The 22,903-nt window shown below is 44.2% G+C and overlaps 2 protein-coding genes and 1 non-coding gene across 5 annotated transcripts; 1 reads left to right on the forward strand and 2 right to left on the reverse strand.

Moving 5' to 3' along the window:
- Positions 1-6,921: 6,921 nt before the first annotated feature.
- LOC100279110 (uncharacterized) lies at positions 6,922-11,300 on the forward strand. 2 transcript variants are annotated; one of them, XM_008674121.2, is made up of 6 exons: positions 6,922-7,241; positions 8,338-8,429; positions 9,758-9,934; positions 10,034-10,132; positions 10,253-10,498; positions 10,634-11,300. In XM_008674121.2, exons 2-6 carry the CDS (start codon positions 8,367-8,369, stop codon positions 10,940-10,942), a joined length of 894 nt encoding a protein of 297 aa, XP_008672343.1. In that variant the 5' UTR covers positions 6,922-7,241; positions 8,338-8,366; the 3' UTR covers positions 10,943-11,300. The 2 variants fall into 2 exon arrangements, with proteins under 2 accessions (XP_008672343.1, NP_001145624.1); NM_001152152.1 differs by having other exon boundaries at positions 7,142-7,241; positions 10,253-10,342; positions 10,634-11,292.
- Positions 11,301-13,562: 2,262 nt separating this feature from the next.
- On the reverse strand, positions 13,563-13,635 carry TRNAR-CCU (transfer RNA arginine (anticodon CCU)). Its single transcript has one exon. It is a non-coding gene; the product is annotated as a tRNA-Arg (tRNA).
- A 202-nt stretch (positions 13,636-13,837) lies between these two features.
- On the reverse strand, positions 13,838-18,821 carry LOC100501230 (putative leucine-rich repeat protein kinase family protein). Of its 2 annotated transcripts, XM_020539078.1 has the most exons (5): positions 18,361-18,821; positions 16,366-18,129; positions 15,567-15,695; positions 15,007-15,029; positions 13,838-14,818 (listed from the first exon to the last, which is right to left on the reverse strand). In XM_020539078.1, exons 1-5 carry the CDS (start codon positions 18,804-18,806, stop codon positions 14,244-14,246), a joined length of 2,937 nt encoding a protein of 978 aa, XP_020394667.1. In that variant the 5' UTR covers positions 18,807-18,821; the 3' UTR covers positions 13,838-14,243. The 2 variants fall into 2 exon arrangements, with proteins under 2 accessions (XP_020394667.1, NP_001182936.1); NM_001196007.1 differs by lacking the exon at positions 18,361-18,821 and having other exon boundaries at positions 13,920-14,818; positions 16,366-18,146.
- Between the last annotated feature and the right edge of the window lie 4,082 nt (positions 18,822-22,903).

Genomic DNA, 22,903 nt, shown 5'->3' on the forward strand with positions numbered 1-22,903 from the left:
GATGATTCAATAGCATTTAAGGAGTGTTAGATGGTCAGCTATATTTAGTTGATTTTAATGATAACAATGTTGAACTAGACACTTGCCTAATTGCTAAGACTAATATGGGTTGGCTTTGGCATCGCCGACTTGCCCATGTTGGGATGAAGAATCTTCACAAACTTCTAAAGGGAGAACACATTTTAGGACTAACAAATGTTCATTTTGAGAAAAACAAGATTTGTAGCGCATGCCAAGCAGGGAAGCAAGTTGGAGCTCATCATCCATACAAGAACATCATGACGACCGACAGGCCGTTTGAGCTACTCCACATGGATCTATTCGGCCCGATCACTTACATAAACATCGATGGGAGTAAGTACTGTCTTGTTATTGTGGATGATTATTCTTGCTTCACTTGGGTATTCTTTTTGCAGGATAAATCTCAAACCCAAGAGACCCTAAAGAGATTCTTGAGACGAGCTCAAAATGAGTTCAGATTAAGAATCAAAAAGATTAGAAGCGACAATGGTACAGAGTTCAAGAACTCTCAAATTGAAAGATTTCTTGAGGAGGATGGCATCAAGCATGAGTTTTCATATCCCTACGCACCTCAACAAAATGGTGAAGTGGAGAGGAAGAATAGAACTCTATTGAACATGGCAAGGACCATGCTTGAGGAGTACAAGACACCAGATCGGTTTTGGGCGGAGGCGATTAACACCGCCTGCTACTCCATTAACCGACTCTACCTTCATCGAATCCTCAAGAAAACATCATATGAACTCCTCACTGGTAAAAAGCCCAATGTTTCTTGTTTTAGAGTTTTTGGGAGCAAATGCTTTATTCTTATTAAAAGAGGTAGAAATTCTAAATTTGCTTCTAAAGCAGTAGAAGGCTTTTTACTTGGTTATGACTCAAACACAAGGGCATATAGAGTTTTCAACAAATCCACTGGATTAGTTGAAGTTTCTTGTGACATTGTGTTTGATGAGACTAATGGCTCCCAAGTGGAGCAAGTTGATCTTGATGAACTAGATGATGAAGAGGCTCCATGCGTCGCGCTAAGGAACATGTTCATTGGGGATGTGTGTCCAAAAGAATCCGAGAAGCCTACACAAGCACAAGTCAACCATCATCTTCCATACAAGCATCTCCACCTACTCAAGAAGAGGACATGGCTCAAGAAGAAGAGGATGAAGACCAAGATGATGAGCCACCTCAGGAGGAGGACATTGATCAAGGGGGAGATGAAGATGATCAAGACAAGGAAGACGATCAAGAGATTAGAGATCAAAGACAGTCACACCCAAGAGTCCACCAAGCAATTCAAAGAGATCACCCCGTCAACTCCATTCTTGGAGACATTCACAAGGGGGTAACCACTAGATCTCGAGTTGCTCATTTTTGTGAACATTACTCTTTTGTGTCCTCTATTGAGCTATACAGGATAGAGGATGCACTAAGAGATCTGGACTGGGTGGTGACAATGCAAGAGGAGCTCAACAACTTCACGAGGAATGAGGTATGGCATTTAGTTCCACGTCCTAACCAAAATGTTGTAGGTACCAATTGGGTATTCCGCAACAAACAAGATGAGCATGGTGTGGTGACTAGGAACAAAGCTCGACTTGTTGCCAAAGGTTATTTACAAGTCAAAGGTTTAGATTTTGATGAAACCTATGCACCCGTAGCTAGGCTTGAGTCAATTCGTATATTACTTGTCTATGCTACTTACCATGGCATTAAGCTATATCAAATGGACGTGAAGAGTGCCTTCCTCAATGGCCCTATCAAGGAAGAGGTATATGTTGAGCAACCTCCCGGCTTTGAAGATAGTGAGTATCCTAACCATGTTTATAAGCTCTCAATGGCGCTTTATGGGCTCAAGCAAGTTCCAAGAGCATGGTATGAATGCCTAAGAGACTTTCTTATCACTAATGGCTTCAAAGTTGGCAAAGCTGACCCTATTCTCTTCACTAAAACAATTGCTAAAGACTTGTTTATATGCCAAATTTATGTTGATGATATTATATTTGGGTCTACTAACAAGTCAACTTGTGAAGAGTTTAGTAGGATTATGATACAGAAATTTGAGATATCTATGATGGGGGAGTTAAAGTACTTCCTTGGATTCCAAATCAAGCAACTCCAAGAGGGCACCTTCATCTGCAAAACTAAGTACATTCAAGATATTCTCAAGAAGTTTGGAATGAAGAATGCCAAACCCATCAAGACACCCATGGGAACAAATGGGCATCTCGACCTCGACACGGGAGGTAAATCCGTAGATCAAAAGGTATACCAGTCGATGATAGGGTCTTTACTCTATTTATGTGCTTTACGATCATATATTATGCTTTCTGTATGCATGTTTGCAAGGTTCCAGGCAAATCCTAAGGAAGTTCACCTTAGGGTCGTGAAAAGAATCATGAGATATTTAGTTTACACTCCTATGTTTGGGCTATGGTACCCCAAGGGATCTACCTTTGATCTAATTAGGTATTCCGATGTCGATTATGCCGGATGTAAAATTGATAGGAAGAGCACATCAGGGACTTGTCAGTTTCTGGGGAGATCCCTAGTGTCTTGTGCTTCAAAGAAACAAAACTCAATAGCTCTATCCACCGCCAAAGACGAGCATATTGCTACAGGACATTATTGTGCACAATTACTCTGGATGAGGCAAACACTTAGGGACTATGGCTAAAAGTTGAGCGAAGTCCCTCTCCTATATGATAATGAGAGTGCAATCTGCATGGCGGATAATCCCGTTGAACATAGCCGCACTAAGCACATAGACATCCGATATCACTTCCTGAGAGATCACCAACAAAAGGGGGATACCGAAATTGCTTATGTTAGTACCCACAACCAATTAGTCGATATATTTACCAAGCCACTAGATGAAAAAACCTTTAGCAAGCTTAAGAATGAGCTAAATATACTTGATTCTCGAAACTTTGATTGAAACATTGCACACATAGCTAATTCATATACCTTTGATCATGTCTCTTTCATATGGTACAAATGCATATATCTTATTCTTCTTGTGCCAAGGCTAAGACTAATGTGCTTTCAAGTATACTTCTATGTTTAGTCTCACATTGAAAGGGAAATGGAGTATTCGGCAAAGACAAGGCTTCCACTCCAACTCTGACGGTATCATTTATCCTTTGTCGTTACTCAGGAAACTCTCAATTGGTATAAACCTTCACTCATATTTATTTTACCAAAGGGGGAGAAAATAGGCCTCAAAGGGGGAGAATTCAAAAGGGCCCTCAATATTCTTCGTTTTTGACGATTAATGCCAAAGGGGAGAAAATATTAGGCCCAAAGCAAAAGGACCGCACCACCACATTTTCAAAATTCAAAAAATATTTCACAAAAAGGAAAAAATTATTTCAATTGGTATAATTTCATATGATATCTGTTTCAAAAAAACCTCTTGATAAGCTAAGGGGAGAATTTCTTCAGGGGAGCTTTTATTTAGTCAAAGGAAAAGCATTTGAAACAGGGGGAGAAATTTCAAATCTTAAAAATGCTTCTTGAAATCATACTCTTATACCTTTGGCTATTTGCAAAAGAATTTGAAAAGACTTTTTCCAAAAGGATTTGCAAATACAAGCAAGTGGTGCAAATGTGGTCTAAAATGTTAAAAAGAAGAAAGCAATCACATTTATTCTTAGACTTATGTAGAAAGTCTTTCAATTGGTTTAAATCCAAGTAACCTATGCACATCTATCATAATTGCAAACTAGTTACACTTTTACACTTTATATTTGCTTTGGTTTGTGTTGGCATCAATTACCAAAAAGGGGGAGATTAAAAGGGAAATGGCCTCAACATTTCCTATAACCGATTTTGGTGTTTGACGACCATCACAAACCTTATGGACTAACTAGTTTGCCCAGTTGATCATTTGTCAGGTGGATAAGTTCATATACAATTGTTCTAAGTCGGTTGTCTGGAATACCGTAGATTATTCCGGACAGGAGAAGATTTTTAGAAAAACACCTATGCACAGACCGTCTGGGCCCTTGCGGCGGACCGTCCGCGACACCAGGGTGTGCCTCAGACAGGAACACTGCAAAAACACAAGTTAACACTACGGACCGTCCGATGGAAAAGCGAGCACTGTCCGAGACCAAGCGCGGACCGTCCGGCCTGAGGCGCGGACCGTCCGGTCGGTGAAAAACCAGAAAAACCCGAAGGTGACGGGTTCGGTAAAATGCATTTTTAGCGATCTCGTGGACCGTCCGGGGTGCACGGCCGGACCATCCGTGACTGCTTTATCTGACATCTGACGACACATTAAATGCTCTATAGCCATTGATATAGTCGTTACTAATGATCGTTGTGATTTCGGCCGTGATGTGCAGGGGCGGATCGTCCGGACCAAGGGCGCGGACCGTCCGCGGTCAGCAAAAAAGGAGCAACGGCTAGGAAGTGGTTGGAGGATATAAATACAACCCAACCACCTTCATTCATGACATCCAAGCCTCTCATTCAATACAAGAGCATTCACTTCAACCAAAGACATATTCAAGCTTCCAAATCTCTCCAAGTTCCATAATTGTGACTAGTGATGATTAGTGACTTGAGAGAGTGTGATTTTGTGTCTTTTCATATTGCTCTTGTTGCTTGGCTCTTAATCGTGCTTTCTTCATCTCTCTCTAAACTCTCTAAGTTTTTGTAAAGCTTGCAAGAGACACCTAATTGTGTGGTGATCCTTGCAGGGTCTTAGTGACCCGTGAGATTGAAAAAAACACTCGACCAGTCTGAGTGACCGATTGAGAGAGAGAAAGGGTTGGAATAGACCTGGCCTTTGTGGCCTCCTCAACGGGGACTAAATTCTTTGGAACCGAACCTCGGTAAACAAATCACTGTGTTCATTTGTGTTAATATCCATTCGATTTGTTTATCCCCTCTCCTATCTCTCTCTAAAAGTTCCCTTGCACATATTGATTTGAGTTGGCTCCCAAAGTTATCCGCATTGATTGAGCAACTCTTGGCAAGGAGAACTATCTTTCGCACTCCAAATTATTTCTAACACTAACCCTGAGCATAGTGTGTGTTTAAAGTTTGTAAATTTCAGGTTTTGCCTATTCACCCCCCTCTAGGCGACTTTCAAAGTACTACGCTAATTTTGATGTAGCCTACATAGACATCGTCGACTAAGAGGTGTACAACAACCTCATGGAAAATGATGGGGTCGACGATGACCTTTGACATCTTCATGAGTGCTAAAAGGCCAAGATTCAAGGTGGTGATAGCCTTAGAGGAGGCGATGAGCAACCAGAAACCCATACTCACCTATGTGGTTACACCAATGTTCACATCCCTTACAAGACCAGTCAACAAATTCAGGAGTGATTACTCGATCCCAACGATGAGCTGGACACAAAGAACATCCTTGTATGATGTCTTGAGACAAAGATATGTTTTAGGGTACACAACATCCAAAACTTGTTTTCAGCTATACAGGTGTTAGCTGACATGCTAAAATCATCCTTTAAGGAAGGGGCGTCACAAACTTTAAAAGATCTAATCAAGGCTTCTATATCATAACAACCTAAGGCAAGCCACACATCGGGTTCCCGAAGTCGTAAACGCTCTCCACAACAACACTCCGGGCTCACAACTTCCTGAGGGAGGGCCACGATGACCACCGGCCACATGAACCCCAACTACACTTTGTCAATGATCATGCCGCTAGTAACAAAGACCTTCAACCTATTGTCGATGCTCGAGGGCACAAAACTGAAGCGTACAATGGTGAGCATGATAGGAGGTATAAGGAGAATAATAACTCTTCTTAGTCCCTACATCCAAATAATGAATACTCATAGACACCAAAAGTCCCTAGTTTGGTTTTAGTAATTGAGTTACAACTTAGGTGAACCAATATGTCTTTGATGTGAAGATACACAAATGCTTAGTTCATAGTTACTCTATTGTAAGTGACTTGAACCATGGCGGTGAAGTGACTTGGATTTTTTGCGATGCTCAACTAGTGTTGATTGAAGGACGTTATTGCATATGAGACATGACATGGTGTCATGTGGATAGGTGGGGAAGATCAAGAAACAATGTTGGGCTTTGAGGGACCTTGTTGCTAGTGTGAAGGACAAGACAAAGGCTCATGTGCGATGGATTGTGTGGCGGTGAAGCTAGAGCAAGGAATTGGTGCTGATAAACCGGGTGCAACAACGAAGAGCATGTGAAGTTGTGATCGATGAGTCAATAAGACCACATGATGACATAAAGTGGATCGTATTATCTACAAGGTATCAAGTCATTGAAGGCTTGTGTTTATTACAAGTGGTTTGATAGAGGCTATGCTTGTGTGACAATGGATCAGGGGAGATGGATATAAGAGGAGAAACCAAGAGAGAGCAATGATGTAGGATAGGCTAGATGACAAGGGCGCACACAGTGCATGTCCTCCATGTTGTTGATCGCATAAGATGGGATCGGAAATAAGGTGGTGCTTATCGAGTGGTAGAACAATCCTAGAAAGAGTACAAATAGGGGATAGATGATGGGCTTGTTTGCAAGCACGTGTACTTATACCAGGGTGGTTGGATATATGGGGTGTTTGTTTGGGACTATAATCTGACCAGTCTAACCAGATACTGATCAGATTATAGTCCCAAACAAACACACTCATAATATCTAAATGGCTCTACATAATCATTCAAAAGGTTATATAAATATTACTGTGTTTTAAGAAGTATAATATCATATTCTATAGTTATGAGATTATGTAGCAAATCCTTTGATATGTAATAGGCTATGTAAAACGACACGTCAGGAAAACCATATTTAAAATTGTCTCGTATGGTTATTGAGATGATTTTTTTTAGTAATTTGAGATGTAAAATAATTTCAAATTTCACTATGTAAACGATATAAAACAGTGTATCATCCACTGCTAATAAAGTCCTAAACAACGCTCACACTTGGCGAAGCAAACAGATCGAGATTCGAGAGAAATGGCGATGGCGACGCCAGCTGCCAAACAATCACTTCTCACCGTCCAACCGTGCACAATGAATTGAAGCGCCACGCGGTTCCAATATTCTATTGCCACGGGCAGGTGCGTCGCGTCGATTCCTGGTCTTCGAGAGGAGCGGAGGAGGAGGGCGGCGAGTGCGGAGGAGAGGCGAGTTCAGCTGTAGCGTTTCGCTTCTTGCCCGTGGCGGCGGCGGTGCCACCTCGAACGCTGCTCCCTGTTCTGGGGCTTACTGCGGATCCTGGTATTGGGCCTTTCTTGATCTGCTTTTCTTCTTCTTATTCATGTTCGGTTGGATTGCTAGAAGGTGTGGCGGATTTCCGTTGCCTCTTGTGTTTTCGATGATGATAAAAATGCAGGCGCTGCTTTCTGTTCGGCCACAATCTCCTAAAGCCAGTAGACGTCTGCTACAAGCCCCCTTTTCTGTTCTTTGTTTATAGTACTTTATATATACCGGTACCTTTAGAATTGATCTTTTGACGGGGAAGGCGTGCAGATTCACTGCAGGCGGAGATCTTGTTCCCCGCCTTGACCCTTGGGATATGTATCTTCTTATTTCTACCACGTCCTGTCATATCCACAATGAGCTCGTCAACTCAAATACAATTGTTTTTCAAACTTAAAGCTGGCCTAGTTAGCGCATTGCTACTCGCTCCACAACGCATAGTATCCGTCATAGATTGCAACCGCCACAGTTGCCGGAAAAACCTCCATTCTCCATTGTTTCAGCCACCATCGAACAATCTGATTGAATGATCACTACTAGCACCAATTTGTTGAGCTAACATCAGGGCGTCATTCAACGCATACGCATCCCCCATATGTGCATCAGTTACATGGGGCAGATGTTAAGAATGTCAGAGTCTTCCCTTGGCTCCAAGTATCAAACCGGTCAAAGCCGGCCTTCCATGTTGTTGTCAGATATATCACAGTAAACTTGCACTGTAGCTGTCCGCAAACAGAAACACTGCAAACTGAGAGCCAAGGAGTTTGCATAGCAGATATAACCTGTTTTTGCCTATTCTTTGATCATTTCCATATTCAGTTTAGATATCTGGTCCAGGCCTAGTGATTATTCTCTCTCTTATTACCCCCCCCCCCCGCCCCGGGGAAGTGCATAATTCATTGAGCGTGCAGTATGTATGTATTCTGAAAGCAAGGTATTACTTGTCAATGAATTAATAATATATTTAGTACTCTCTTGTTCCTTATATTTCCATATGAACAAGTATCACTTTTCACCATACCTTTGCTACTTTTTATACTTTGTGAGAGTAAATTTTGTCACTTGTGTGGCTGCCTACTACTGTTATTTTAACTATATACAAAATCCATTTTAGATCTGAGCATCATTCAGAGAGGAAGAAATATGTTTAGGAGAAAGCATGGCGCTGATGTCAACTCAGATGATGCTGAGCAAAGAGAAGCAAAGGTAAGTTTAAAATTTGTCATTTCATAATAAATTTGTGGAACTAGTGGAATGCAGAATACATTATTTCCAATTGCAATATTTTTGCATTCATTGGCTTTGTTCTTTGTGCAATACTGATTTCCAAACAGGGAATATAGTAATCCCCCTTGTTACGTTCTTTGTTACATACTGTTACTATTTTGATCCCTCGCTCCTGCCAAGGAAACAAAAAAAGAAGCTAAATGAACTCAGTCTGACTGACACTTTCAACTCATCATATGCTTACATTTATGTACTGTTAGACAAACATGTCTGTATACTGGATCTTCGGGGCTCGTTTGGAATGCAGAAATTTCACAGGAAAACACAGGAACAGAGAAAAATTTCTGCATTCCAAACAGGGCCTGAAAGGTGTAGTAAGTCAACAACAAAGGGAGATATATATCAACTCTCTTCTGAATATTCTATGTCTGCGTCATGAGCCAAATGGTTTATACCACTTTATTTGTTGTACAGATACTTAGTTGGCAATCTGACCTTCACCTGTTAATGAAGTACTCCCTCCGTTCCAAATTAAAATTCGTTTTATTTTTTTAATGGATTCATACAATAATTACTGTATGTATTTCATATATGTGTATAGATTCATCATCATCCATTTGAATATAGACATAAAAACCAAAAACTAAAACGACTAATATTTTGGGACAGAGGGAGTACTATTTTAGGATGCCATGACTCTCAATGTAATGCATGTACAATAAGATGGTGTTTGGTTCGCCGAAATGTAACGTAAATAGATTACATGGGGTAATGCATACCGATACTTCTGTTTGATTAAGCTCTTTCTAGTAATACTAGGTACTACTATCCAATCCAATTATAACTAGTAACCATTACCGCCGGTAAGAGATTCCCCTTAATAACGTCTGAACCAAACAACACCTAATATCCTTTCCAATTGCACAGTGGTCCACTTTCTAACACTATGTTATGCTCTGAGAAATTTACATTCTTTTAAAGGTGTGCTTCAAATTAAAGTTGTCATACACAAAATTCGCATGGTTGATCACTGAAGGCGTATGTGTAATGTGTCTGAATGAACGAGTGTTCTCTTCGTTCATCCAGTTGTGACATGGCTATGTGCAATTTGTCCGCTAACTTTGAACAAATTTGTATTAGTCTGTTACAAGTTGTTACACAAACCCTCCATTCAACAAACTCTTATCACAGAGAATTGGGCCTATACATGTATAATGCATACATGGTTGACAAATGTTTTAAATTTCTTTGTTGATGTATCAGCTATTTTCTTGTCAGATGTTCATTCTACAATCTTCTATGAGCAGATTAGTGAACTGAAAGCTGCTCTTGGGACTTTGTCTGCCCGTGGCGAGAAGTACTGCAGTGAAGCATGCTTGAGAAGATATCTGGAAGCCCGTAACTGGAATGTTGCTAAGTCGAGAAAAATGCTGGAAGAAAGTCTCAAGTGGAGGGCAGCTTACAAGCCAGAGGATATTCGTTGGGTAAATTTGTTCTTCCTTTTTTGCCATCCATGCATTGCTCTATTTTTGTTCCTCTGAAGCCTAGCCAAGTCACTAAACATCATATTAACTGCCTTTTAGCCTGATGTTTCTGTCGAAGCGGAAACAGGTAAAATGTACAGGGCAAGTTTCCGAGACAGGGAGGGCAGAACTGTTGTTGTCATGAAACCTACAAAACAAGTAAGAAGTTCTCTCTTCTAAAATGCCGCCCTTGCTATTCTTTTCTAGTTTCGGAAAATTTTCAGGTCTCCCGAGCTTCCTGAACTCAGGATTCACCTGTATGCTATTTCGAAATTTCAGAATACTTCATCCCATGAAGGGCAGATACGGTTCCTAGTATATACTTTGGAGAATGCAATCTTCAGCCTGCCTGAAGGCCAAGAAAAAATGGTATGGCTGATTGATTTCACAGGATGGACAGTGTCCCATGCTTCGCCAATAAAGACTTGTAGAGAAACTGCAAATATACTGCAAAATCATTTTCCTGAAAGGCTGGCCATTGGATTTCTATTTAACCCCCCCAAAGTATTTGAAGCTTTTTATAAGTTAAGTGCTCTCGACCTTTGCACATCTATCTGATTTTAATTTTAAAAAACTGAGAAACCAACATGTAGTGTTGATACAGACAAAAAATTTGCATTTTTCATTCTTTACCAACTTAAGTTTTTCAAATTCTTTCAGGTCATCAAGATTTTCCTCGATCCAAAATCGGTCGAGAAGGTGAACTTCGTGTACCAGAAGGATGAGGAGAGCATGAAGGTCATGTACAAATACATCGATCCGGAAGTCCTTCCTGTAGAGTTTGGGGGGAAGAGCAATGTGGTGTACAACCACGAGGAGTACTCCGAGTTAATGATACAAGATGACATCAAAACAGCAAGCTTTTGGGCAGTTGATGCGAAAACTAACCATGCTAACCCTGCCATCAATGGGACCTTGGTTCCTGAGGTTGCGCCACAGTCGTCGTCGCTGGCTGCTAAAGCTAGTTGAAGAGTATCTGCATTCTCTGAGAAAATTGAGAAGCCGAAGACTAATGGAACCTTGAGAGAAACATATGAAATAAGAAACATGGTATACTCGTTCATCCTCAAGAGTTGTTTCAGTACTGGAAGTTTATTCAGCACACAATAAGCTACTAGAGAATGTCACCATGTGTGATTTGATGCCCAAAAGAGATGGTTTACAAGGTACAGCCAAGTTTTTGTACTTGAATTAATTACTATATGTCAGTGATTATCACATGGATAAGTAACTAGCACAAGCTTAACCGTTTACTTTTCTCTTATTCCTTTTACGATATACTTTGTCTTCTCGCTAATCAATCGAGTGTTTCTTTCGATGATTTAAAGGTTTTGAGCTGTCCTAGTGCTAATAACTCTGCATGAAACAGCAAGCGTCTCCTCATGAAATGTCATAGAAAAAACTCTGCAACCTACTATGAATTGCTTCTGTTTCTTTCCGGGTGTTTCTTCTGTTCTCAGACATTTACTCCTTTGAATTTTTTGTGACATTTCATTAATTCATTAATGAAATGAAGATGTGAGGAGCTGAGGGGGGGTGGACCGGTGGAGGACGAGGGAAGGAGTAAATATTTGATGGTAGCGACACTATTGCTAAGGCTTGGTGATAAAAAAAAAAGTCTCGTGAAAAAATTGCTCAGCAGAAAGTTTTGGTGAGAAAAAAATAGGGGTAAGGACGAGGAAAGGATTAGACCGTCCGTGTGATATAGATTACACTCTGATGGTAGATTATACTATTTGCAAAAATTTGAAATAGAGAATAAAATAGGGGATATGATAGGATAGGATAGCTGTAGGAGAGAATGGGTTGGTATAGGAAAAAAAAGATCACATGAAAATTTTGCAGGATGAGAGAAGGATTAGGGATGAAAAAAAAGTTCACATGAAAATTTTGCGCAGCAGTAAGTCTCGGTGATAAAAAAGTATAGTTTGCATGAAAAAATTGCGCATCAGGGGGCAAAGGTGGCCTAGTTCGCATGGAAAATTGTGTATTATAAAAAATAGTTTGCGCGGCAAGAAAAAAACGTGGATTAGTTCATCGGTTGAGAAGGATCATCGATTGAGAAAGATGGATGTTGAGACCTGCTGTGTTGTGTGCGACAAGGATGTTGAGTAGGGCTGGAAACGAGTCGAGTTTGACTCGGCTCACTGCGGCTCGCTCATGCAACGAGTCGAGTTCGGCTTGGCTCGCTCATCTAGCGAGCTCGAAAAAGCGGCTCGGCTCGGCTCGCTCTTGGCTCACGAGCCAGCTCGCCGAGCTAACGAGCCTAGGCATAAACGTAAATCTGCTCTTTAAATTATAATATAAAATCTTAAAAAAATTTAAATAATATATTTTAAATTAGTAAAACAGATATATCACTAATATAATATATAAAATAGATTATTTTTGTATAGTAATCTCAAATAACATAAATTAATTGTCTACTCGGTACTAATATTATATGCCAATTAAGATTTTATGTAACAAATTATTGTTGGGTCGAGCCACGAGCCAGCTCGCGAGCTGCACCGAGCTGAGCTAGCTCGCTCTTTTTACAAGCCACAAAACAGGCTCGGTTCAGGCTCGTTCTGAGCTTCGAGACGATCTGAGCCGAGCCGAGCTGCTGCGAGCCCGAGCCAGCTTGTCGAGCTCGAGCTTTTTTTTTCTAGCCCTAATGTTGAGGATGAAGGCCACCCCTTTTTCAAAGGGGCAAATACTCTTCAGTAAAATCGCTTGGCACCAATTGGATCGGCACGGGAAGCGGTCTGGTTCGTCCTAGGATTGGAGAAGGGAACTCAATGTAAAATGGTCGGCGACTAGATGGTAACGGAGACCTAATATCCGATTCTGGAAATTCTGTATTAGAGAATGGGCATGAGAGCAATTTAGACCCTATATAGCTCTAAACGGAAAAAAAATAGTCTACGTCGGGTTCATAGGGATGGAAATGTTTTTCACGCGTATCCATCCGCGAACTTTTTTTAATCTAAATTAGTCCATTAAAATATTAAAATTATACTAAAAATTTAATATATTTTCTATTATAAAATAGCAAATTAAACTTTAAAGATGTCTCTTGTAGTTTTAAATTTTGTTTGTGAGAATAAATATAGTCTAATTATAAAACTAATTACAAAGATAAAGACTAAACGGTAATGCAAACATATTAAGTCTAATTAGTCCATATCATTCTTTGTGATGCTATAGTAAACATTTGATAATCATAAATTAATTATACTTAATAAAATTGTCTCATTTGTAATCTTAATCTCTGTAATTAGTTTTATAATTAAAATATATTTAATACTTATAATTGTCATTCAAACATTTAATGCGACACATACTAAACTTTAGTTAGGATACCAAACACCCCTTGATTCATGATTCTAGATGGTTTAGTTTGATTTTTTTTAAGTTAAGGTTCTAGATGGAGCAAAACTGATCCAGATGGTTTAGTTTGAATGATTCTAGACGGTTTAGTTTGATTTTTTTAGAAAAAAGTTAAGGTTTTAGATGGAGCAAAACTGATCTAGATGGTTTAGTTTGATTTTTTAAGGCCAGGTTCTAGATGGTAAGTTTGAGAAATCATTAGAAAAAAAATATCTTTTGCGCCAGGAAGGGTTCGAACCTTCGACTTTTTGTTTAGGAAACAAACGCTCTATCCGCTGAGCTACAGGCGCCATTTGTTATAATATTTCCATCAGTTTTTTTTGGGCCGGGCCGATACACAACGAAGGCTGTCACTAGAGACATTTGCAGATTCAGCCTTTTCCTGAAGGGCCCCATCAACTTGTTGGACTTTTCTCAACGCTTTGGCCGGATGGCGCTATCCACACCCACGCAGTAACATCAAACTTGCACAACAACAAAGAAATGCAAAGCTTGAAAAAAAATATGGCAAGCATGAATAAAAAGAACATTTCCTCTATGATGAACAATGAAACAATCAATTACAGAAGGGAGAAGAAAAAGAATCAGCTCGCCATTCTTTCTTTAACCGAGAGGAGCAGAAACGAGAAAATGGACAGAAGAGACACCAGACTTCCAACTGTGAAGATTTTTACACTGGCGCCAACTGCATGCCATTGGTACACCAACGTACATGCCACCATTGCTACTTAACCCAAAAATGATTACCATGGCGCCGGTGTGCTGGTGTGAAGCCATTGTGACTTTTTTGGACGAAAGAATTCTATAGAAGCAGCAAGCGGAGCTTCTAACAGAGCCCTCCTTCATAAGGACTCCCGCCTTACCGAAAAATGATTCGTAAAAAGATTCTCCTTCATGCTTAATCCTCGGTGTCACGAGAGCCGGACGGCTCGGGGAAGATCTCCTTGGATTGCCTCCTGCGGGAGGATGAATGGTCCCCGTTGCTCCCGCCAGACGATTTGATTGTCTCTGAGCGCTTCAGAATGTTGTCCTCCCTAGAAGGCCCTATATCAGACGAGCTATGCCGCCAACTCCCAAAGAGTGCAGCGTTCCATGAACCCCGTGACGATGTTGCTCTTAACCTGCCCGAGCCATTGCCATTGTCTTCTCTCACCACCTTCAAAGGGTTCTCTAGTGCTTTTAGGATGTACTTCATTGGCGGGCGTTTAGAGGACCGAGGATTCAAGCAGGACTTGGCAACAATCGCCATTGCCCAGACTTCCTCCAGATGGTCCTCGTCAATGATAAGCGTTGGATCAATGATCTTGCTCATAAGCTCCTTCTCGTAAATGTTGACGTACCGCAGGGTGGCATCAAGCCACTCGCTTGTGGAAGCATCATTTGATGCACTGATTCCAAGTCTCCCTGTCACCAGCTCCAGTAAAACTTTTCCAAAACAATAGACATCATATGGGCAAGTTGCAGATGGGGAACCTGTTTACAGAGAGAATTGGTCAATTAACTTGCATCAAATAAATAGTAGAATTAGAGACGATGTTCAAAGCATTTATCACAGACAGTAGAACAGTTGAATCATCAGCTTTAGCAGGAAACTGACTGATGACCAATCTTCAATATTAGAAATGCCTGAAAGCAACGAAAGGTTGCATGAACAAACTCACCAGAAGAACCTTGATCTGCTGTCCTGCATTCCCACAAAAATAAAGCATCAGAAGATGGGAATGGACTTTGGATATTAGAAAATGAAACTACACCAAGGAAGTACTTCATCATGTAACTATCAACTAAAACAAGGGTGCTACATGTCCATTCATGCTAAGATATGGCAAGTGAATTGAAACAGAAGGAAACAGAATGGTTTACAATTACCTAGGCTCTCATGGCTCTACAAGCTCTAGTTTTGTCGCACTTATTGATACCATTTAGATTTTTGCATAGCTATGTCACAGCAGGGTCATCAAGAAACTGACTGGAATAATGCTGACAACACGCTATTTAAATCCACCAAATATTCATTTATTCATCCAAAAAGTATCCATCTAATTCTTGCTATAAAACAGGTAAATACTGATTTCATGGTTAACATTTGAACAAAACTACCGTTAAAACTACATGATCCAATAGTGAATATAATATATGTATGGATTTGCATGCTCCACAAAGGAAGCATTTAGCATGGAAAAGAGACCAAAGCCATGCAGAGATGGTATCTGAAACTTACGAAGAAAATCTTAACAGCTTTGTGATAACATTTTGGTGACCTTCCCCCTCTTGAGGACACACCTCGCTCAAGCTACCAAGGCGTACATCAAATTTATCATCAAGAAGGATGCTGCTGGCTTGCACATCCCTATAGTACAAAACTGACAAAATTAGTCAACGGCAAACCTTTGCATTGATCTAATTTACTGGTCTTGGAAGGAAGCATCTATGCAGTCAGAATCATTCATGTGGCCATATAAAACCGACAAAATGACAAAACAATCAGAAATGATTGCGATCTACTGCATGCCTCACATTAATAACAAAACATGAAAAAAGGTGAAATCAGGGTGATAAAGAACTTCCTGTTATTTTGTATGGTAAAATTGGTGAGTATTTAAATGATATAGACCAGCAGAAACATCTCTGCAAAGATATTAAAGCAAATAACAGCAGTGTCCACATTGAATTTCCAGTACTCAGATAATGCACGGTATATACCGCATCAAGCACAAAATATTAAGTTTCTGAGTCAGCGATTGCTAGCACACATTAGTGTATGTTCAATGTATTCCTAGCTGTCACCAAATCTATGGGGGAAAGCTCATTGCAGTAGCTGCTGAAACCTCTAGTACCAAACTAAAAAAACAATTATCAGAGCACCCATAGTGAAACACACATAGCGGAGACTGACTGTCAACCACTAAATTTCAAGTAATGATACAGATTGAATTTCTATGATAAATCTAAAACTTTATCGTCTTAAACAAAAAAAATGTTAACAGATACAAAGCAAACAAATATTGACAAGTTAATACCTATGAACCATCGGTGGAGAACACTCATGATGCAGATAGCAAAGAGCCTCAGCTACTCCCGTTGCAATCTTCAACCTCTTTATCCAGTCCAAAGATTGCAAGCCTTCATCTTCCTCCCTTGACTTTTTGTGCAGTGCACTTGACAAGTCACCATTTCGGACAAACCTATACACAAGAACCTTTTCTTCTTCTTTATCAAGGCAGTGACCCAGGAAAGGAACCAGCCTTTCATGCAATCCTTTAGCAAACAAATCTAACTCTGCCATATAGGCATCCTTCCGAGCCACGCGCAAAGTGATCCTCTTCACCACCACGGCAGTCCCGTCTTGGAGCACACCATGGTATAGATCACCTGAGTGACCATGCTTGATGAGCCTCTCTTCCCCAAATCCCGATGTGGCATTGGCAATTTGGTCGTAAGCAAATGAATCGCCGACTTTCGCCATGTTTGTGGACAATGCAGAAGGGTGTGTGCCACCAGTAGCTGCAGCTGTGCCGGTAGCTGACACTACCGATGGTGCTGGTGCACTTGGTGATGCCCCACTTTCCCTCTGACCATCCGTCCTCCCTGTTCTCACAGAACACACAAAGCAGAACACAATGGCTGCAACCCCGGCTATCAGCAGGAGGCTTCCACCAATGGCCCCGATCAGTATGTATTTCAGATTCCTGTTCTTCTTCCTTGCCGGTGAAGGTGCAGGCTGTGGTGCGGGTGGGATAACTGGACCATCATATGGCAAGCCACGCTTGGCATAGAACTGCTGACAATCAGCCTGGGTACGCTGTCCCAGAACGTCAAGGAAGCAATTCGATTGAAACGAAACATTGCCACCAGGCCCACCACCACCATCGGACACTCCTAGCTTGCCGTCGAAGTAGTTCCCAGAAATATTGGCCAGCAGCAACTGGGCGAACAGCCGGCGAAAGGTCTCTGGCACGCCGCTATAGAACAAGTTCGACGACAGATCCACCACCTGTGCATTGGCTGGCAGCGCGAACCCTGCCGTGGGCAATGCGCCGGTGAGGTTGTTACGAGAGACGTCCAGAACGCTGAGCCCCGGGAGCGACCAGACCGCGTCAGGCAGGGCGCCCGAAAACGCATTGGACGAGAGGTTGAGGGTCCTGAGCCGCGTTAGCCTCGAGAGCGCGGTGGCCGGGAGTTGACCGGACAGTTGGTTGCCTGCGAAGTTGAGGGTGGTGAGGTTGCCGAGGCCCACGAGCGCGGAGGCCGGGATCTCCCCGGAGACGGCGCAGGCGGAGATGTCGAGGGACTGGAAAGTGGGAGCGAGCCCGTCGCCTAGCCACGCCGGGATGGAGCCGGGGAGCCCGAACCCCGAGGCGTTGAAGGCCTCGAGCCGCGTGAGGTTGCGCAGGCCGTCGACGTCGAAGCGCGGGGACAGGCGGCCCAGCCGCGTGCGCCGCAGCCCGGCGAGGTTGAGCGAGACGACGCGGCCGGCGCGGCAGCCCACGCCCGCCCACGCCGTGCACGGGTCCGCACGCCGCGGCCAGTCCCGCGCCCTCAGGCCGAGCGAGCCCCGCAGCGCGTACAGCCCAGCGAGATCCGACCGCGACGTCAGGTTCCCCTGCGCCAGCACCGCCCAGGGCGCCGCCGCCAGGGCGACGAGCAGCAGCGCCCAGAGCCCGCGCGCTCGATCGCGCATCATCGCCTCGAGCGCCTCCTCCTGCCGCCGCCGCCGCCGCCGCCGTGGCCCATGTCCACTCCGCGTTACAGGTGTCGATGGGGTTGGCGAGGAGGCCGAAGCGCTGGAATTCGGAGGGAAATTAAACGCAATAAAGGCGGGGGTGCAGAGGCCGAGCTACGCAGGTAAACTACAGGGCGCCACCACCAGAGAGGCCTCCTCCCTTGGGGGGTCTCTCACCACCCCGCCATTAATGCCCAAAGTTACACTCCTCCAACTGCCTCCCAATTATTACTCCTCCACTTCCCCCCTGCTCCGGTTCGAAACCAGCACGAGCAGCACCCAAATTCCGCACCTCTCGAGCTCGCCCGCGGCCACGGTGGCGCCGGAGAGCACAGCGCTAGCAGCAGACGCGACGGCTGCGGCGACGGGGCGGCCGGAGCTGGGGAAGAGAGAAAGAGAGAGAGAGGAGTGGGGAGGAGAGGAGAGGAGAGGAGACGAAATGGAGGAGGCAGAACCGCAGAGGGACGAAGCCGATGCTTGTATCGCGGAAGCTGTTAGTGTTTTTTGAAATTCTCGGGGCTTTGAATGGAAGGGTTGGTTTTGCTTCCTTCTTCTGCGCTGTCCGCGATTTGTTGCCACGTTTGGTTTGTTTTTCAGCAGCCAGAGGCCGGATCCCGCTGGGTGTTTGGGTTTCTGAGATCTGACGGCGCCCGCGTTGTTGTGGTTCTGGTTCTGGTTCTGGGTCGAGCCGTGCCAGCGGTGTGGTGGTGCGCACAGATGCAGCTGTGACAGAGTCATGAGATGAACTGGTGCGCGTTGGGTTGGTCGGGTGGGTGCGTGCGTTTAGTGGCCGGTTCCGGGGGGCTTGATGGGGTTTTCGATGGGATGGATGAGCATAGCGGACTGGGAGGATTGGGTCAACGAGGCTTCTGCTTTTGTTGTGTTCGAGTCAACGGGATCTGCGGCTGCGATGCGAGCGGCTGGCGTGGCACGGCGCGGCCTGCCGGGTCGTGGCCTCGTGGTCGTGGGCGTGGCTCGCGGGCGCCCGCCGGCCGGTGGATTATGGTTCCTTTTTTTTCCAGAAAATTAAATATATACATTAAAAGCTCATGAGTAAAAATGAGCATCGAAAGATTCAGTTTTACAAAAAAAACCATCGAAAAGCTACTTTGTTACAGTGATTCATCGTTAAATGAAACTGAGAAAGAATTGGACAGTCTTATAAAACTTCGATAGCATCTATTCCTGCCTAAATATCTCAGGTTCTCAATTTTAACAGTAACTTAAGAGAAATGGTAGAAATATATAACAAAGCGGAGTTTCGAAAGTATTTTTAACCTAAATATTTCAACGCTATTTTTTTAAAAAAAAACTTAGATGTTTTAATGCACAGATCTATTGTTTTTACCCCTTTTTTCCTCTCTGGACCTTGCCCCTGCCCAGTCCGATCTACCTCATGGGTACAGCGACATTGGAATCTGACGCACGGTAACACACGGAACGGTGCAAATGTTACAGGCTGTAGAATGTGCGTGATTCTTTCTGTGTTCGTCCACCGTTTTTGGACTTTTCACTGCCTGCCGAATTAGCAGCACGTGACTACTATTTTCTTCCTGAGTACGTGAGTAGTACTAGTGTCGATGATGGCTAACCATTTTCTGGAGCATTAAACTGGCTACTAGATCTAAGCGTCCACTAGGCCGCGGGCTGTATTTAGTTGCGGTGATTTGGCGATCTACGGGGCTGTGTTTGCGTGTGCTCCGGGTAAAATTGGCTGGTAAAACATATCGCATTAGCAATTCCCTTTTCTAGGAAGATCGCTGCATACACCGAGCAGATCCAAGCGTTCTGATGAGCCGGAACACCCTGCAGAATCTCTAGTAGCTGTATTTGGTTGGAAGGAATCATGCAGGAATTGCTCATCAGATTTACAGGCTGCTAAGGCGTTGGAGTAACATCCACTCATCCAGAGACTCTCAGCCACAGGGCGGCAGGCGTACCGCGTAGTACGTTCGCAAAAGACGGAGCGAGTAGTACTTGTCTAACCAGCCGATCTGGCACCGCGGGGAAACCACTTGGCCGCTGCTTGCGCTGCGTGGAGCCAGCCACCATACGCCTCCTCGCCGATGCGTGGAATGGAGGGGAGTTCAGAACGTACTAGGTGCGTGTGCGTCACAGGCGACAAGGCAAGACGGGATCCACTTCGCGCGCCCAGCGCGTGGGGCCGCTGCCCGCCGCGCGAGGACTCCGAGAAAACCACCTGACGTGTCCATGGCGCGGCTCCAGGCTCGAGCTCAAGCTCAACGAACTGGTGGTGACTGCTACCGCCTGCCGGCCCCGCGGCGGCTGAGTGAGACAGGAGCGTGCAAGGCGCGGAGGACTGCACTGCACGTCCGCGCGCCGGCCGCACGAGGGAATGTTCCGCCCCGGCTCGGCAGACTAGTAGTGCGTGCGCCCTTTTGGAGTTTTTTTTTGCCGCGCCCTTCCTTTTGACTTGACCGCTTCTCCTGCACCGGGTGGTCGTGCCTAGGACAGCGTGTTTCACTGTCTCTTCTCTTCCACTCCGGATGCGTCGTGGTTTGCGCTGTAATCTGCGTGGGAAACTAGAGAGATGCATGACCAACATCTGCTCCGTGCAGAATTCCTTACGATGTTTTTCCCCTATTTGGGCCCTGGTATAACGGTTGCTTGTTGAGAAAACAGGTTATCTGAGAAGTTGGTAAGCTATTTTTAGTTTATTGTGAGAAAAAGCTGAACTGATAAACTGTTGTAGAAGCTACAAGTTTAACGCAGTTTCTGCTTAAATATATCAAGAAGCTGAAAATAAGTTATACAAAAAATAAGCTTACATGGACTGACACTATATAAAGGAACAAGAACCCAGAAGCAAAGTCAGCACAAGTTTCATGTGCGCTAAGATAATGACAAGTAGTCAGAACTCCAGCGATCCTATTCCTAAGTCCTAACTGCTGCGCTAAGATTTGGTTCCACTCTGCGGCTGAGATCTGCGTGGACCCATGCATGCATACACACGCCACTGGCTCGAAGAAGGCCTCGTGTTAGTTGAAGTGTCCGGTGAAAACGCATGTGCTTAAGGGTGGATGAACATGAACTGCATGCTGTTCCGATCAGATTCCGGCCTTAAACAAGCCGTATATGTTGTTTGAGAAGAACAAAACAATGAACATGTCCCAGTTGTAAAGTGAGCTGCATTATATTTTTTTGTAGAGTAGGAAGGGTTTAGGTGCACGCATTGTTCCTGGGGATCGATCTGCCCACATCGTGCCAATACGTACATGCATGATCCATCTATCTGCTTGTAATCTACCAACCGCGGTTGCACTCGAGTACGCAGCTGCTTCTGTCTGGGATGCGTGATTTGTCCTCTACCCGCCCATCCGTCATGATCATGATCGGTCTCTGCATTATTGATGATGCAGTTAGCCTTTTTTTTAACCTGGCAAAGAAAGAGATACAGGCCAAACACTGGAACATACGACGTCGATCTGGATGTCAAACACTGGAACATACGCCTGACGGTGCTTTTTACGGAGACGTGGACGGTCCGCAACATAGTACTAGACGGTCAGCGACTTGGCGCAGGAGCGTCTCCTCCTATGCGTACGTCCGGACGGTCCACGCGTAAGGCTCGAACGGTCCGCGATGGTGCAGAGGGTCTTCTTCTTCGCAGCAGACTTAGATCTCGTCTTCTGGGAGGGACCCCGTCAGAGGAAGAGATCCTAGGGTGTGTCTTGGCATCGGTAGGCCACTGAAGACGCCTTTAGTCGACGTAGAGCCGAAGAGAGGTGAAGATTTGAAGTAGAGGGAGACTAAACTATATCTACTCCTAATACATAAGGTAAAAATGAGAAGTAGATTTGATTTGATCGATTGTGGGGGTCAATCGGCCATAGCCCTTCATCTATATAAAGGGAAGGTCTGTACCCGTTACAAGTCGTTTCCCAAGTTAAAATCACAGATTTAGCTAACAAATCTCGCAATAAACTCCGAATCTTAACTGATTCTATACACACGTAGACCGTCCGCGCCACCACCGCGGACCATCAGGTCCAGACCGTTCGCGCAGTCACTTTCTGTTCTCAACAAGGTCAACGGCTAGCACGTACGCGGTCGACACCCGACTCTCAACACAACGATGAACATTGCAGATGGATGAATTTCGGTCTAGAGATCGGTCAAGCCGAATAGCCAGCATTGGTCCTATTCTTTATTGGTAGACTACAGCCCCTTTCTGAGACGATAGGGTTAAATTATCTCTAGCAGACCACCTATTTTACTCTCTATATCACTCCTTATTTCAAACTTCGTTCTATAAACAATACAATATACAATATAAATGTCGGGGACCATAATTAGGGGTACCCTCAAAGCTCCTAATTCTCAGCTGGTAACCCCATCAGCATAAAGCTGCAAAGGCCTGATGGGTGCGATTAAGTCAGGGATCAGTCCATTCGAGCGACTCGATCACGCCTCGCCCGAGCCTAGCCTCGGACAAGGGCAGCCGACCCCAGAGGGTTTCCGTCTCGCCCGAGGCCCCCCTCCAGCGGCGAACATATTTCCGGCTCGCCCGAGGCCCTGCCTTCGCTAAGAAACAACCCTGACTAAATCGCCGCACTGACCGACCAAATCGCAGGAGCATTTAATGCAAAGGTGGCCTGACACCTTTATCCTGACGCGCGCCCCCCGACCGGCAGAGCCGAAGTGACCGCCGTCACTTCGCCGCTCCACTGACCGGCCTGACAGAAGGACAGCGCCGCCTGCGCCACTCCGACTGCGGTGCCACTTGACAGAGTGAGACTAACAAGCAGTCAGGCCCTACCGAAGGCACCATAGGAAGCTCCGCTTCGCCCGACCCAGGGCTCGGACTCGGGCTC

Source organism: Zea mays, chromosome 1, assembly GCF_902167145.1.
Source record: "Zea mays cultivar B73 chromosome 1, Zm-B73-REFERENCE-NAM-5.0, whole genome shotgun sequence".
Classification (NCBI taxonomy): Eukaryota; Viridiplantae; Streptophyta; class Magnoliopsida; order Poales; family Poaceae; genus Zea; species Zea mays.